We start from the raw sequence: 18,713 nt of genomic DNA, 5'->3' as shown, positions 1-18,713 counted from the left end.
GTCGTACGATCCTCTTTCAGAAATTAATGGCGGATACTCATATCCGGCCATCTTTATTCTAGGTTCAGCCATATTTTCTTTTTTCCTTCTCACTCACTCCTTGGTTGGTGCAGAATTTTTTTTTCCTGGAAAAATATCTTTCAACCCTTTACATTTACAAAGCAACCATCCTCTGCTACCACTGTTAGCCTCTGGCTGCTGTTGAGTAAAGAATCAAAAGATCTGCTCCTTTTCCCAAACACCTTTAATTTTCTTTGAACACACTCAGCACCAAACTCTATCATCACATCACATGCTCCAAAGGCCACCTGTAGCCTCTTTACATATCAGAGTCAATTATTGGATCAATGAGATATCTAATTGGAATGTTTCTTAACCCATTCCTTAACAACTCAGCATGGTGGCTGCGGTCTCAGTCCAGCGCCGCCACACTCGGAGGAGGGCCGATCCACGGACAGGGAGGGACTTTATCAGGAGCTAGGGGCACGGTGGGGGGGAAGGGGGGGGGGGCTGGGGCACGCGAGCTGGCCAAAGGGGGGCACTATTTCATTGGCCGGGTCCGCAAGCGGCCTCCGCCATGTAGCACAGCGTGGCCACTGCATGCCGCCGCCGTGCACATGCGCGGCCATAGACCCAGCAATTCTCCGGGCCGTATCAGCAGCTAGAGCCAGGTGCTCTAAGGTGCCGGCATGCTAGCCCCCAGTCAAACAGAGGATCGGTGGCCGTTTTACCCCATTCTTTCAGGTGTAAAACACCACCGTTCCCACGCCGGTGTGGGGATATAACCTCAGAATCAGAGAATGCAGCCCCATGTTCTCACACCAGAATAAAATTGCAACTGATTTATATTCCCCCTGGGAACGCAAATCAGGAAAGAATTCCGTATCCCTTTCCATTCAAATTTATGCATGGTGAGGAATATTAGGGATTCCCAACAGAATCCCGCTATTGGCCACAATTCCGGCCCGATAGCGAAGTCCCACAGACTGCCATCCCCACACCGCAAAGTAGCAGCATCCCCACACCCAGATGCCTGGGAGTCCCATTCCCCCAAGTATGGGGGTGACCTGACCTGCCCCAAAGGGACCCCCTTAATAGGGAGACTCCAAGAACATCCTTAGTAGAGAGACTGACTACCCTGGGACCACATGAATAGGGTGACCCCCTAGCAACCCCCTTAATAGGGAGACCGAGACCTCCCCCCCCCCCCCCCTCCCCAGGGCCCCCTAACCAAAGGAACCACCCACCGGGATCCCCTATCTGAAGGTACCCCCCAGAGGACCCCTAACTAAAGGCACCGCCTGACTAAAGGGACCTCCCACAGGGACCTCCTGACTAAAGGGACAGCCACAGGGACCCCCCACCCTCCGAAAGGAGACCCCTGTTTGGAAGCTCAAGCGCAGTCCAGGCAGGGGCAATGCAAAAAATTACAGCTCCAACACTTACCTGAAGGCTCCACATGTCCATTCCTCATGAAGGGGAACAGTTGTGACCTGTGTTTCAACCCATCAGCTCCATTAGTTGCAAGCCATTCATTCCTTTCTAGTAGTGGATTGTGATTGACAGCTTCCACAAACTAGCTGCAGCCTTGATTCATTCATCTCCCTTCATGGATGAGTGATTCTAATTGATGAAACCCCAATGTTTACAATCATCAAAGAGCAGTAAGTGCGTTCCAATCGCACGCTTGAGTGATTGGATGCAATTAGTGATTGTCAATCACAGCCCACTACTGGATCCCACTGCATCCCAGAGCTCTGCAACCTCTACTATTTAGGTAATATTTAGGTCAAAATAGACAATTTACACGTTCACTGCATCTGCCATGTCTTTGCCCACTCAGTTAGCCTTTCTATATCCCATTGCAGCTTCCTTCTGTCCTCTTCACAGCTTAATATCTTAATTATCTTTGTGTCATCAGCAAATTTAGAATATCTTCCTCGTCATTCAATTTATTTATATAAGTTGAAAATGTTGAGGCCTCAGCAGTGATCCCTGTGGCACACCACTTTTTTCTCTCTCCTTCCCTTTTGCTATTTTGCAATCCAATGAAATCTTTCCTGAATCAAGGAAAGTCTGGAAAATTAAAGTCAACGCATCAACTACTAGTAGACAACTACTAGTAGACATTTCTTTTAAGATTCTAGGATGAAATCCAGCAGAACCTGGGACACTTCAGCCCACAATTTTCTCAGAACCATTTTCCTGGTGATTGTAATTTTCCCGAGTTCCTACCTCCCCCCCCATTTCCCGATATACAGCTATTTTTGAGATATTACTTGTACCTTCTATAATGAAGACAGATGCAAAATGGCAATTGAATTCATCAGCTATCTCTTTTTCATTCATTATTAATTCCCCGGACCCACATTCTAAAAGACCTATGGTCACTTTGTTGACTTTTCCTTTTTAAATGTCAATAGAAATTCTTACTATCTGTCTTCATATCTCTAGCTCGTTTTCTGTCTATTTTTTCCTTCTACAATCTTTTTGCCATTCTTTGCTGTTTGTCATATTCCGTCTAATCCTCTTACTTGCCACCCATCATCCTGCAATTAAATGTTTTTTCTTTACATTTGACATTACCTTTAATGTTTTTAGTTAATGGAGAATGATGGGTCCTCCTCTTGGAATTTACCTTCTCATTGGAATGTATCTATTTTGTGTATTCTGAAATATCCCCTTAATTCGCTGCCACTGCATCTCTATTGACCTATCGCTTAACCTCATTTGCCAGTTCACTTTAGCGTGCTCTATTCTCATGCATTCACTTGCTCTTATTTAAATTTGAAAATTGACTCATTCTTCTGACTGTCAAAATCAATGTAAAATTCAATCATATTATGATCCTTGCTAACTGTGAGGTCATTAGTGCATCATATTTCAGTGCACAGAAGCATGTCTAGTAAGCCTGCTCTCTGGTTGGTGCCAGAAAATGTTGTTCTAAGAAAATATCCCAAACACATTCTATGAATTTCTAATCTAGACTACCATTGTCCATCTGATTTTCCAAATCCAAATGCTGATTAAAATTGAAAAAATACTCTTAAGGCTGAGATACTCACCAGGTCTGGCAGCATCTGTGGAGAGAGAGAGAAACAGTTACATCATTCCCATTCATAGAATCATAGAATCCCCACAGTGCAAAAGGAGGCCATTCGGCCCATCGTGTCTGCACTGACCCTTTTGAATGAGCAACCCATTTACACAAACTGTCCACCGCACCCTATCCTTGTAACCCCATAGCAAGGGGCAATTTAGCATGGCAATCGACCTAACCCGCACATCTTTGGACTATGGGAGGAAACCGGAGCACCCAGAGGAAACCCACACAAACACGGGAGAACATAAAATCTTCACACAGACAGTGTTCCGAGGCAGGAATTGAACTCGGGTCCCTGGCGCTGTGAGACAGCAGTGCCACCGTGGCGCCCAAGGAGCAAACCTCGTTTTCACCATCAGGGTGGGACTGGAGCATAGCTCCCGAATTGGCGGTAGGCGCTGAGGTCAATTTTGGCCAAGCACCGGATTATCCACCTGATTGCAATTCATGTTTCTGGCGTCAGGAAGCAGAGAGTTCAGCCTCCTGTCTTTCCTTAAAATAAGAAAGTGGGCATAGCCTTGTTACATGTTATTAGTTTGTGGTCTATGGACTTTACCAGACAATGTAATTATCTTTTTTTTCCCCTCGTTCTAGCCAAATAGATTCTGTCCTTACCCCTCTGGGATATCCGATGTCTCCAGCACTGCAATTGTTTTGATAATCAATACTGCTACTCCTCCCTATTTCCTTCCTTTCCTATCTATCCTGAATACATTACATCCAGGAATATTTAACAGCCAGTCCTGCCCTGCTTTGAATGAAGTCTCTGTTATAATCAAAACATCATTGGCTGGATTCTCCGCCCCATCACACCACATATCCATTTCACCCCGCTGGCGGATGCTCCTTTACGCCGTCCGGTCAATGAGGTTTCCCATTGTGGGGCTGCCCACACCGTCGGGAAACCACCGACTGCTGGCAAAACGGAGCATCCTGCTGGCGGAGAATCCAGCCCCCAATTTGCACATGTAACTCACTAATTTTATTTACCACACTCTGTGCATTCGCATGAACAAAAATCCTAATTTTTGTTTCATTACTTTCTCCCAAATCCATCACCTCACATTCTCCAGATTGAGTTCCATTTGTTACTTTTCACCACACCCGACGAATCAGGTGATACATTTTTGCAGTCTACAGCCTTTTCCCACACTAGGGAATACACAAGCAATTTTTGTATCATCTGCAAACCTCTCAATCATGATGACTACACTTAAGCCTAAATCATTGCCATACCTAGAAAAACAAAGGAGTCAACACTAAGACCTTAAGACCCCCACTGGAAAGAGCATTGCAGTTACAAAAACAATCATCTACCATTACCCCTCTCTTTCTGCAATCGAGCCAATTTTTGATCAAAGCCCCTTTCTTTATATCCCAAGAACTGTTACAGTCCTGACCAGTCTGCCATGCGTAACCTTGTCAAAAGCCTTATTAAAATCCATGTAAACAACGTGAAACATGATTCACTCATTCCATTGTTACCTTCTCAAAAATGTTAAACCTTAGTTGGAAACAACATTAAAATTGAAAATTCTGTAAATACTCACTAGGTCCAACTGTGGTAACTGTGGAGAGAGAAAAACAGGGAAAGTGCTTCAGATTGTGACATTTAATCAGAATTGTGTGGTCATTAAGTGCCTTTTCCTGACTTTCTGGAATTTTACAGGGGTCTCACTTCTTTATGGGGATAACAGTAGATAAATCCTGTCAAAATCCCCACATGTTCAGCAGGATGGGGGTCTCCTATTCTTAAAGGCCATGGAGGAGCCCACTGGTGACTTAGTGGCTCAAATTGCAGTTGCCTCCACTTTCAAACCCTGCTCTATTGCTAATTCCAGTCAATTGTGACAAATACAGGACTTTAGATATACTGGATTATAAACATTTGGAAATTTAAGGGTCAAAAGCCTGGGTTAGAGTGTATTTAACTGCAGCAGTCATGTCTTTAAAATAATCTTGTTTTGCAAGGCCAGAAAGCCTTTAGGCCAGAGGTGACATTGACCATTGTAAAAGCCTAGGCTAATGCATTATTGTTTGACGAGGGGGAGCCCTAGGGAGTTAATGTTTTTCCACTTGGGGTGTTAATTTGTTTTCAGCTTGGGGAAATTATTTCAATGCTGGGTGAAGCAAAGGCATTCAGGCGTTTTGAGAAAGCTTTTCAGTTGCGTTCAATTCTGGTTACCCTTTAGATCACAAGTATTTTGCTCTCACAGTAGGATAGTTTTTTAAAAAGTAATAATATTTGAAGCAATGCAGACTTGTCTGAGGACAAGGAAGAAGGTGAAACAAGCCAGTTGAAACAGCTTTTTGAATACATCCATCCAGTGTCTGCAGGGGTTAGAACAGGAGCCAAATCTGTTCTGAAAAACAAGTATTACTCTGTCTGTGCCACCGGGTTGTAAGATGGTTTGAGAGCGCTATGTACTTCCTTTCTTGTTGTTTACTTGGGAAGAGAGATAGCAATTAAAGGTATTGTATTTACTGTATTTAGTATTGTTTTAAGGAATAATTATAAGCAATTTTAGGGTGTGATGTTAAAGAGTTTAATATTGTGTTAATAATAAAGTTTTGTTTTAAAATATCAAATCCCTATTTCTTCAAAGTATTCTTTCCGCATAGAACTACAAAAGCAGCTAAAATGTTGAGGTTTGAGTCATAGAATCATAGAATTTACAGTGCCGAAGGAGGTCATTTGGCCATCGAGTCTGCACTGGCTCTTGGAAAGAGCACCCTACTTCAGCCCAGTCCTCCACCCTATCCTCGTAACCCAGTAACCCCACCTAAACTTTTTGGACACAAAGGGCAATTTATCATGGCCAATCCACCTAACCTGCACATCTTTGGACTGTGGGAGGAAACCCACGCAGACACAAGGAGAACGCGCAGACCCCGCACAGGCAGTGATCCAAGCCGGAAATCGAACCTGGGACCCTGGAGCTGTGAAGCAACTGTGCTAACCACTTGTGCTACCGTGCTGGCCATTATTCCAGCCACTGTCGGGGTCTTGTCTGGGATTGTAATACCATGTTATCCATTTATCCCTTAGCCTCACAGATTTCCATTTTCTGCTCAAGCTTCTAATCCTGGAGCTCAGGCTCATCTAGCTGACCACACTTCCTGCACAGGTGGATGCTGAGGTAATGAGAAGTTTCAGGCAGTTCCCACATAACACAGTGAGCAAAATCTTGTGTAGGCATCAGGGGATCTCAATTTGCAGTTGTATAGTCTGCGAGCCCCTTCATTACCTCTTTATAAGAAGGCCCACCTCACCTTGGATCATTCAGGCATTAATAGGCCAGCAGCAGGCCTTCCGCCAGGATGAAGGGCCAAGGGGGCAGAAGTCACCCCCACTGAGAGTTGCCGTCCAATCAGAAGCCTGCAGCTCTTCTGAATTCAGCAACAGAGCCATGGATGCCCTACTGCTGCCAGGGCTACACCAACCCGGGGCCTCAGATCGAGGATATACCCAGGCACAGGTGAATATGTCGTGAGAAGGAAGAAATTCCCAGGTATTTAAAACAGGAAGATTTGGCAAATATGTTGACAACCCACTTACTTTCTCCTGAATTGCTCTTACGTTCTTTGATGAAATTAATTAATTGGAATCAATTAAGGTGAAACACAATAGATCTTGGCTGATACCTTAGCTGATGCCTAGTGGCTCCTTGAAACTAACCTCACATGTGAAATCATTTTTCATCCGTGCTAATTTAAAATACATTGAACAAGATAGGAAATTTTACACACTTACTTTGGAGCAACGGACGAGAATAGTAATATGCAGCAAAGCCAGCACTCGTTTTAAGGTAATCAGATTTAAAATGAATGGTCATCGTGTTGGACGATGATTTAAATGCATGGTTTGATCCATTACATACTGTTGCAATTAGAGGAGAATTTGTTGAAGGTCCATCATATATTGCAACATAATCATTTGAGCACCGCGGTGATACTTGCAGCCTGTGGAGAGAATGATAGTAAATTGAAAATATATTTGTAGTAATCACCTTTTACAATTAACAATTTACTTCATAAACTGGTCAACATATACATACATCTGTACAAACATCATTAAGAAGGCTGGACATGTATTCAGAAGGTAAGATGGCGCGAAACAGGAAACAGTTGTATCTTGTGACTAATAGTACAAAATTAATGAGTGGTCCAAGCACATGGATTTTATGCAGGATCAACAGAGGTTTATTGAATAGGTCTTCAGTGGACAAGGTTTGGTGCTAGAATCTTTCAAAAACCAATGAAGCAGCCATTCTCAAATAGACATTGCAAATAACGACAATAAACCACATACATAACAGGAACAATCATTCACTTGCTTAATCTTTATACAAATCAAACACAATTTAACATAAAAGTGATATGACCAATTGTATTTAATCTCCAGTCTGAATATTCCTGTAATATTTCTCCCTGCCATTTATTTATAATCAAGAGAGTTGTCCAAATACAAATTTCCATTTCTCAATTCTAGTTGCTTCAAGAAGATTTGAATTTAGGAATAGGTGTTGGACATTTGATCCGTTGAGTGTGTTCTATCATTTGGTGTTTGACCTCACTCCAAAGACTGGCCTTTGCTCCACATCCCTTAATACCAAGACTAACAAGAAGCTATCAATCTGAGTTTAAAATGAATAATTGATCTAACATCAATCATCTGTGGAAGGGAGTTCCAAACTCATGCAATCATAAAATAGTTGCAGCACAGGTGATGGCCATTTAGGCAGTCATTTACACGTTAGCACACTATAAAGCAACTCACCTAGTCCCACTCCTCTATCTCTGCAGCCTGCCAACTCCAACTGCCTGCTGTCATTTCTCGCTTAAATGGGTGTTAATTGGCCGCACTTGAAAGATGTCCTGCCTTAGGGAGCGATTGACCAATCTTATTGCTGACAGCTCTCCAGCCTGTTCGGGCACAGCGCCGCAGTAGCTGGAAGAGACACTGCAGCGCTCTGCATATGACCAAATGAAGGGAGACAATGTGCAGGGGTCCCAGGGAATGGGTGATAGAAAATGCCCTGTGGATTAGGTGGCAGGGGTGTGTTTAATTCTGGGATGGGTAGTAACCTGCCTGCTTACCAATGGCAATCCCACAATCCTTAGTGAGTATGAGCTTCCCCAATGAGGGGGGCAGAGAAATCATTAGCAGATTCCCTGCATAAATAGAGCTGGCCAGCATGGAACCAGCTAGAGAGGAGTGAGCAGCAAGGGAGTTACTGCTGCTGTTGAGTATATATATAAAAATATATATATATATATATGTTATTGTAAATAAATGTTATTTTTTTCTATTCTACAACTCGTGCTGGGTTCTTTGTGGCCCTCACAAAACTGGGACATCCCGTCCTCGTTGTCAGTTTTGTGAGGGCCAGGAAGAATCCAGCACGAGTTGTAGAATAGAAAGAAATAACATTTATTTACAATAACATATACATATATATATAAATATAAATATATATACACACACACAACAGCAGCAGCAACTCCCTTGTTGCTCACTCTCCTCTAGCTGGTTCCATACTGGCCAGCTCTATTTATGCAGGGAATCTGCTAATGATTTCTCCGCCCCCCTCATTGGGGAAGCTCATACTCCCTAAGGATTATGGGATTGCCATTAGTCCCCAGCCAGTGGTCAGCAAGCAGGTTATAACAAGTAGGGAGTTCCAGAATTGTCCCATGCATGAGGGGAGGGCATCTTCATTCAGAAGGGGGGCTTCCGATGGAGGCACCCTCCCCTTTCCCAACCCAGGTACAGGCCAGTGATTCTTTCTACTTCCCATCCTCAGCTCCCCAGCATATGCCAGCCTGAAAATTGAGGCTGGGCAGGAAAAGGTGCTAAATGACCATTAAGTTGCCACTTACGGGCCTGATTAAGGGCAAGGGCAACTTTCCCATCTGAAGCCCTGTCAGCTCCACCATTGAATCGTGTTTCGGGTAGGGCAGGATAGGATTCCCTCCACGCAATTTCAACCTCCCCCCCCCCCCCCCCCCCCCCCCCTGCAACGTTCTCGCAGTAGGGTACTTTTGGAATGTTACCTATGGACCAAACATTACACAAGATCCTCTGTAAATTTACCTCAGGATTGATTAGAGTCAGGAAGATGTTTGGCCTGGGCACTATATTGTGTTTTGGTGGTTGGCTCAACAGGATTAAAAAGTGGTTAGCAACTGTTCATTTTTTTTTTATTGGCTCATGGGGTTTGGGCATCACTGGCTGTCTTCCTGACCATCTCCATCTGCAAGCCCTATACTATTTTAGGTTGAGCCAATTAACTAAATTAAATAAACCACGGGACAAGTCAAAAGAGTAGCCCCTTAAAGGGATACTGAATAAAACAAAAACAAATGGCAAAAAAACTGTTATAACCCTCATGGAGGTCACAGTATAAGGACAATCCGATTCCCCGTGACCTCCACGGAATATGAACTTCCCTGGTAATTGGGGCGGGGCTTCCCCTTAACTAGGGGAAGTTCACTTGTATATAAACCTCGACTTGGGTGCAGGTCGAGAAGGTAGACTCTTTAGGGATTGGAGACTTATTGTATATTGAATAAACCTAGTTATTGTTTTCTACCTGTTGGTTCATGTGTGCTACTTTGGCGGATTCTACACGACCTTTAAAACGTCATATCAAAATGTAATTAGAGAGGTCAAAAAAGTACCCCATCCCCACAATGCCCACCAGTCAATGCAGGCCTCAATGGTGCTGGCAGACACTGCATGCTCCCTTCCAGGGTTATCCGGCGGTCACGAATATAGCTATGGTAGAAAGACCGAGCATCAGGTTAGACCACCCACTTGTTCGCCTGCTGCCTCAAACTGTTTAGGTAAAGTTTGGCCAGGCATGGAGCAGGTTTACGAGGAGGTCTTCTTCTTTCTCCACCCCTCTCTGCACCCATTGCCCGTTGATCAGGAGCATGCGACTGCAGAGCAAGAAAAACAGTAACCCTTTTCCAATAACTGAAAAAGGGGTGCAGTGTGCATAAACATGGTCCATGGTCTCAGCCCCTTTGGCTGAGCAGACATCAGCATTTTTCATTATTTGGACAACTCATAAATTAGATCCAATCTTTGAGCCAAATACTTCAGCTGGTGAATCACTGTTAGGTCCCAGCTGAAACTTTTGTCCAATTTGGTGTGAGCGAATGGATTTTGAGTGAGTGAATGGACTTTAGATGCATGGCCTTAGAACACGAAGAGGATATTTACAAAGAGATCATAGGGAATATTTTGCAGCAATGTGAAATATTTTGAGGGCAGGTGAGGAAAGAGAAAGGGAATGAGTCGAATTGGACTGCTCTTTCAAAGACCCACTACAGCCACAATGAGGCTGAAAGCCTCCCTTATATGTTGTAATGTTCTCTGATTCTATAATACAGATGGCCAGATACATCACATGGGTCAGTATCTTTCCATTCTGGAAATTGTACTTTGTAAATCACCGGGATTGTCCTTTCTCATTGACAAAACAGAACCATTAACTGTGGCGAAGACATTAGTTTCAAAATATTCAGATTCTTTAATGTCTATTCAGAACTAGCTGCCTCTGACAGTTACAATGATCAATTGGAAATACTGTTACTTACTGAAAACTATCCAATTTCAAAGTTATTCTGTGCTGTTTGTCCACTTGTATGTACCAAATGCATTTGGCATTATTTGGATACGGTTCTGGATAATTGGGGCTGGAAAATGATCCACTATCACTCTCAAGCCTCCCTCCACATGTTATTCCATCTAGTTACAAATGAGAAAATGAGGAAATGAGTAATGTAAAATAAGATATTGATGCACTTTCAATAATTTTGCCTCTTCACCTGAGCACTTTCACCCCTCACTGAGGAATAATCTATCACACTCTTGTACCTCTGATCTTTCACACGCCCCATAACTGTTTGGGGCATTACAGCAGAGCCTAACGTTGTTCATTTCGAACATCCACAAATTTGCAGTCTCATTTGGGTTCACTGGATGGAGTTTGGGTAAGAAAATCCTGGTTGCTTTTATTGCAACATTACGTGCACTTAAAAAAAATCACTGCCTGTCAAGTGTTTTCCAATAAGGCAGTTCAGTTGATTCAATAAAGCTTTGAATTGATATATTGCAAGTCTTTCTTTTTTTAATTTTCCTTCCTTTTAACACAAAGATACTGAGGTAGTTAACAGCAGACATACAGCTATCATGATTGCGATCAACTGGTAAACCAATCCAAGTTGTACCAGAAAGTGATTGACTACTGACCAGATTAACAAATTACAAATAAATACAGAAAGTTGTGGGAAAACTCAGCAGATTTTGTAGCATCTGTGGAGAGAGAAACTGAGCTAATGTTTTGCACCCACACTCGCCGTCCACGTGAATGACGATGCGGCTCAAAAAACGTAAGTCAGGGCAAGATCTGGCAGGATCTCGTTTAGCAATTTTCCCCAAACGTTGCTGGTGACTTACATGGTTCCCATCGTCCTTTCAATAAATGTTCCAAAATTTAAATACAATTAATGGACTTCCTAGCCATAGGGTTCCCCTCACTAAATATTCATAGCTCGCCAACGTGATGACATGTCAGCGAGGTTCACAACAGCTATTTAAGAATGTGAAGCAGTCAGGGGAACTTGCCAGGGGCGACAAGTTTGGTATAGACCCCTAGGGGGAGAGGGGCAAGTGTGGGCACTGCCCTGGCAAAGGTTGGCACTGCTAACCAGTACCAACCCATCCCAGGGGGCACTGCCAGGATCAGGACCTCTGGGAAGCTTAATTGGGGGCATTCCCGTTACCTGTGGTGGGGGAGCAGAGCACCAAGGCCTTTGAAGGGGGGGGAAACTTGTCAATGACAGGGGGAACTGGCAGTCAGAGGGGGATTCTGGCACTGAAGCAAGGACCTGGCATTGCGGAGGGACCTGATATTGAGTGGGGGAGGGGGGATCCTGATAGTGAGGGGGAGCACGGACAATACTGCCGCAGTGATTATGGGGAGAGAAAGCCCCTGACAATTGTGCTCTTGAGGAATGGGGGGGCAGTGAGACCCCCCAATAATTGTGCCCCTGATAGTTGTGCCATGAGTGGGAGAGCCCCCAATACATTCACGGTGGTGTGGGTGATATGAGGAGGAGGGGGGGGGGGGGGGGGGGGGGCAGTGGAGTTCGACCTCAGTTCTGATCTGAACACGGCAGATGGTGAAATTTGAATTCAGTAAAAATCTGGAATGAAAAGTCTATTGGTGGCCATAAAATCATTGCTGATTGTCATAAAAACCCATCTGCTTCACTGATGTCCTTTCGGAGGGCAGTAATTTTCAAATCCTGGATTGCGGGCGGGTGCCCAGATCGTGGCAGGGCCATGCGTGCGAGAAATTGTGCCCAACGGCTGGTTGGCTTTTAAAATGCCGGCTGCGACCGGCCATCCCGCGCATGCGTGCCCCCTCAGCACCTCCTCCAACTTCAATCCCACGGACCCAGCCCAACCCGACCCAACGGGACTGGATTCCAGCCTCCCTCGGCCCAATCTAACTCGCCAATGCGCCACCCTCAGGCCAAACCCGATCCGACATGACCTGACGCCAGGCTGAACCGGACTTCCAACGCCGCCCTCCCTCAGGCCTGACCTAATTCTCACTCCAGCTCCCCCGGCCAGGCCTGATGACCCCCCCAAGCCTGACCTCTGCCCCCTTTATATACACTTATCTTCTCCCTTGTTTGCTTCAAAGACCTTTAAACATCTTGTGGTGATGTGCATCAATGTAAATCCATGTAGGCTAGCTAGACACTAGAGGGAGCACCAAAGACATCACACACACACACTCAACCAATAGATCAGGTGGATAGGACACGACCAATGGACATTCACGATACACACGAGGTGACACGACCACAGGGGGGCATTACACCAACCCACATATAAAGGACACCACACACATGTTCTGCCTCTTTCCAATGGAGACAGTCAGTGAGTACAGACACAGGGTTGATTCAATATTACACACACCATGTGGATTGCAGCAACTGGTTAGTCAGTCTGGGTAGCTATAGTAGGATTAGCAGTAGTGTCGAACCCGAGTAATAGAAGTGTAAATAGTTTAATAAATGTGTTGAAGTTATCTCCACGTCTGAACCTTCCTTTGTCAAGTGCACCACAAGGAAGCCGCTTATGTTACACCTAAAACATAACAAATCATGGTACCAGGTCTGAACTTTTTCAATCCACATAGCCATACCTCAGCCTACAGTGACAACCAGCAACGATACCCAGGCCACCTTGGGGGCACCCCCCAGGGCCAGATCGCCCCGTGCCCCCCCAAGACCCCGGAGCCCACTCGCGCCGCCTGGTCCCGCCGGTAAGGGAGGTGCTTTGATTCACGCCGGCGGGACAGGCATTACAGCAGCGGGACTTTGGCCCATCGCGGGCCGGAAAATCGCCGGGGTGGCCCGCCGACCAGCGCGGTGCGATTCCCGCCTCCGCCGAATCTCTAGTGCCGGCGAATTCGGCGGCCGGCAGGGGTGGGATTTACAACACCCCCCCCCCCCCCCCCCCCGCCCGCCGATTTTCCGACCCGGAGATCTTGAATGGTATGGCAACTGCTCGGCCCAGGACCGCAAGAAACTTCAGAGAGTCGTGAACACCGCCCAGTCCACACACGAACCTGCCTCCCATCCATTGACTCCATCTACACCTCCCGCTGCCTGGGGAGGAGATACAGAAGTCTGAGAACACGCACAAACAGACTCGAAAACAGCTTCTTCCCCACTGTCACCAGACTCCCAAATGACCCTCTTATCATAGAAATTACAGTGCAGAAGGAGGCCATTTGGCCCGTCGAGTCTGCACCGGCTCTTGGAAAGAGCACCCTACCAAGGTCCACGCCTCCATCCTATCCCCATAACACAATAGCCCCACCCAACACTAAGGGAAATTTTGGACACTAAGGGCAATTTAGCATGGCCAATCCACCTACCCTGCACATCTTTGGACTGTGGGAGGAAACCGGAGTACCCGGAGGAAACCCACGCAGACACGGGGAGAATGTGCAGACTCCACACAGACAGTGACCCAAGCCGGAATCGAACCTGGGACCCTGGAGCTGTGAAGCAATTGTGCTATCCACAATGCTACCGTGCTGCCCTATGGACTGACCTCATTAACACTGCACCCTGTATGCTTCATCCAGTGCCAGTGCTTATGTAGTTACATTGTATATGTTGTGTTGCCCTATTATGTATTTTCTTTTATTCCCGTTTCTTCCCATGTACTTAATGATCTATTGAGCTGCTAGCAGAAAAATACTTTTCACTGTACCTCGGTACACGTGACAATGAACAAATCCAATCCAATCCAATATGAACTTCTTCCAATGCATTTACATCCTTCCTTACATAAAGAGGCCAATACTGTACACAGTACTCCAGATGTGATCTCACAAATGCCCTGTACATCTGAAGCATAACCTCCCAGATTTGTATTCAATTCCCCTCACAAGAAATTATACCATTCTTTTAGCTTTCCTGATTACTTGTGCTGTACTTGCTTACTAGCCTTATGCAATTCACGCACTAGGCCCCCTAGATCCCTTTGTACTTCAGAGCTTTGCAATCTCTCATCATTTATGTAATATGCTAATTTTTTATTTTTCCTGCCAAACTGGACAATTTCATATTTTCCCACATTATACTCCATTCACCAGATCTTTGTCCCTCAATTAAACTATCTATATCCAATTGTAACTTCCTGGTGTCCTCTTCATATCTTACTACCCTACATATCTTTTCTTTAAGTTTGGTACTATCTTTAATTTTTTTTAGTTAATCATAGATCGTGGGATTTTTCTTTCTGATTGGTGTCTGGTATTCTGAAATGTCCACCATTTCATCTCTATTAACCTATCCTTTAACCTAATTTACCAGTTCAGCTAGCTCTGCTCTCAGGCCATCACAACTGCCCTTATTTAAGTTTAAAATACAAACCTTGGACCCACTCTTTCCCTCCCTCAAACTGAATGTGAAGATAAATCATATTATGATCGCTGCTACTTGGAGGTAATTAATTAATCCTAAATTTCTCATCTAGGCTACCTTTTCCCTTCTCATTTTCCCGGTATAAATGCACTGTAAATTTAAAAATAAAAAGGTTACACTTAACCCTGAAATACTCACCAGGTCCGGGAGCATCTGTGGAGCGAGAAACACAAAGTCAGCGAGGAAAAAGGCCCTTCAGCCCATCACGTCTGCACCAGCCATCAAGCACCTAGCTATTCTAATCCCATTTTCTACCACTTGGTCCAACCTTGTATGCTATGGTGTTTCAAGTGCTGATCTAAAGGTTTCTTAAATGTTGTGAGGAATCCTGCTTCCACAACCCTTTTAAGCAGTGAATTCCGGATTCCCACCATCCTCTTTGTGAAAAAGTTTGTCCTCAAATCCCCTGTAACTTTCCTGCCCCTTACCCTAAATCTATGCTCCCTGTTTATTGACCCCTCCACTAAGGGGAAATGTTCCTTGCTATCCACATGGACCCCAAAGTCCCTCCGGTCCTCTGTACTTCCAAGCGTCCTACCGCTCATTGTGTATTCCCTTGTCTTATTGGTCCCCCCAAACTGCATCACCTCACATTTTTCATGGTTAAATTCCACTTACCACTGTTCTGCCTATTTGACCAGCGCATCTATATTGCTCTGTAATCTACGGCTTTCCTCCTTGCTATTTACCACATCACAAATCTTTGTGCCAACTGCGAACTTAATGATCATACCTCCCGCATTTCCGTCTAGATCATTAACATACACTAAAAACAGCAAGGCACCCAGCACTGAACCTTGCGGTACCCCACTGGACATACACTTCCAGTCATATTAACAGCCTTCGACCATTACACTCTGCCTCCTGCCACAAAACCAATTTTGGATCCAATTTGCCAAATTGCCCTGGATCCCATGGGCTCGTACCTTCATGATCAGTCTTCCATGCAGGACCTTGTGAAAAGTCTTACTGAAGTTTGTAATTGATTGATTGATTGATATTTATTGTCACATGTAGCGAAGTATAGTGAAAAGTATTTTTCTGCAGCCAAGGGCAAGTACACCGTACATACATAGTAGACAAAAGAATAATCGACAGAGCACATTGACAAATGGTACATCAACAAATAATAATTGGAGAGCAGCATAGAATGTCATGAATAGTGTTCTTATAGGGAACAGATCAGTCCGAGGGAGAATCGTTGAGGTCTAGTAGCTGTGGGGAAGAAGCTGTTCCTATGTCTGGATGTGCGGGTCTTCAGTCTTCCGTATCATTTGCCTGATGGAAGGGTCTGGAAGAGGTTAAAGCCTGGGTGTGAGGGATCTCTGACAATGCTGTCTGCCTTCCTGAGGCAGTGGGTGATGTAGACAGAATCAATGGGAGGGTGGCAAGCGTGTGTGATGCGTTGGGCTGAGTTCACCACACTCTGCAGTTTCTTACGATCTTGGGCTGAGCAATTGTCATACCATGCTGTGATGCAGCCGCATAGGATGCTCTGTCTGGGACATCTGTAGAAGTTTGTGAGAGTCGATGCAGACATGCCAAATTTCTTTAGCTTCCGTAGGGTGTAGAGACGTTGTTGGGCTTTCTTGACTGTTGCATCAACGTGAGTGGATCAGGACAGACTGTTGTTGATGGTGACCCCCAGGAACTTAAAGCTATTGACTATCTCCACTTCGGAGCCATTGATGTAGACAGGGGTATGTGTCATGCTACGCTTCCTGAAGTCGATGATCAGTTACTTGGTCTTTCCAACATTTAGAAAGAGGTTGTTTTCGGTACACCGCGCAACCAAGTGATCTATCTCCGTTCTGTAGACTGATTCGTCGTTGTTTGAGATACGTGTCGACTACATCATTTGCCCTGCTCTCAGCTACACACGCAGTCACTTCCTCAAAAAATTCAATCAATTTTATTGGATATGATCTCCCCTTCAAAGGCCATGCTGACTATCCTTGATTAATCTTTGCCTCTCCAAATGGAGATTAATTCTGTCCCTCAGAATGTTTTGGAACAGTTTCGTTACTGCTGCTGTTAGATTCCAGGCCTGTAATTACCTGTTTTTTCCCTACTTCCTGAATAATGATACCACATTAGCTGTCCTCCAGTCCTCTGGCACCTCACCTGTGGTTAGAGAGTATTTGTAAATTAAGGTCAAAGCCCCTGCGGTCTCCTCTCTTGCTTCACAGCAGACTAGGATATATCTCATTTGGACCTGAGAATGAATCCACTTTTAGGATCACTAAAACTGCCAACGCCTTCTCTCTCTCAATGCTAATCTGTTAAATTATATCACAGTCCCTCTCCCTGCTTTCGGTAGCACAGTGGGTAGCACTGTTGCTTCACAGTACCAGGGTTCCAGGTTCGATTCCCGGCTGGGTCACTGTCTGTGCGAAGTCTGCATGTTCTCCCCGTGCCTGCGTGGGTTTCCTCCGGGTTCTCCGAAAGACGTGCTTGTTAGGTGAATTGGGCATTCTGAATTCTCCCTCAGTGTACCCGAATAGGTGCCGGAGTATGGTGACTAGGGGATTTTCACAGTAACTTCATTGCAGTGTTAATGTAAGCCTACTTATGGCAATAAAGATTATAAAATATACCCACAGAGTCCTTCTCCATAGTGAACACAGATGCAAAATACTCATTTAATACCTCACTTACATCTTTTGTACAGGTTGTCACTTTGGTCCCTTGAGGGCCCAACTGTTGCCCTTAATATACTTATAAAAACTTTGGGATTTTCTTTTATTTTGCCTGGCAGTATTTTTTAATACCCCTTCTTCACTCTCCTAATTTCTTTTTTAAGTACTCCGTTGCACTTTCTATACTCCTCTAGGGCATCCACTGTTTTAAGCCCCTGTATCTGCTATAAGCCTCCCTTTTTTTTCCTTATCCAATCTAGTATATCCCTTGACATCCAGGGGTCTCTGGACATTTTGGTTCCACCCTTTACCTTTACAGGAACATGTTGGCTTTGTACTCTAATTCCTTTTGAATGACTCCCACTGCTCTGATCTGGATTTTCTTACAAGTAGCTGCTCCCAGTCCACTTTGGCCAGATCCTGTCTTATTCTATTTAGGTAATTCAAAACATTTATTTCTAGTCCATCTTTGTCCATTTCCATCACTACGTTAAATCTTACTGAGTTACGGTCATTATCACCAAACGTTCCCCCACTGACACCTCTACCACCTCTCCAGCTTGATTTCCTAAAACTAGGACAAGTATTGCCCATCTCTTGTCGGACTTTCTACGTCCTGTCTCAAAAACCTCTCCTGATGCACTTTAAGAATTCCGTCCCCTCTAAGCCTCTCACACTTTCCCTATCCCAATTAATATTAGGGAAGTTAGAATCCCCTATTATTAACCTATTATTTTTTCACTTCTCTGAGATTTATTACATATCTTCTCCTCTATCACTCCCTGACTATTTAGGGGCCAAACTACACTCCCAGGAACGTAACTTCCCCCTTTTTTTTTAAGTTCCACCCATATGGCCTCAATTGAGGAACCTACGAAGATATTATCCCTCCTCACTGCAGTCATTTACTTCTCAATCAATATTGCGACACCACCTCCTCTTTT

The 18,713-nt window shown here is 44.7% G+C and overlaps 1 protein-coding gene across 1 annotated transcript in view; it reads right to left on the bottom strand.

Annotated features, from left to right (window-relative positions):
• Nucleotides 1-4,624: 4,624 nt before the first annotated feature.
• Nucleotides 4,625-18,713, bottom strand: part of LOC140392306 (scavenger receptor cysteine-rich domain-containing protein DMBT1-like) — an 80,914-nt gene continuing 66,825 nt past the window's right edge. The window contains exons 5-7 of the mRNA XM_072477622.1: nucleotides 10,712-10,862; nucleotides 6,858-7,066; nucleotides 4,625-4,671 (exon numbers count right to left, since the gene is read on the bottom strand). Coding sequence (XP_072333723.1) covers nucleotides 4,625-4,671; nucleotides 6,858-7,066; nucleotides 10,712-10,862 — 407 coding nt within the window. The remainder of the gene's footprint in view (nucleotides 4,672-6,857; nucleotides 7,067-10,711; nucleotides 10,863-18,713) is intronic.

This window comes from Scyliorhinus torazame, chromosome 16, assembly GCF_047496885.1.
Source record: "Scyliorhinus torazame isolate Kashiwa2021f chromosome 16, sScyTor2.1, whole genome shotgun sequence".
NCBI lineage: Eukaryota > Metazoa > Chordata > Chondrichthyes > Carcharhiniformes > Scyliorhinidae > Scyliorhinus > Scyliorhinus torazame.
Note: the sequence above shows the minus strand (reverse complement) of the source record. Positions and strands in the feature narration are given on the sequence as shown.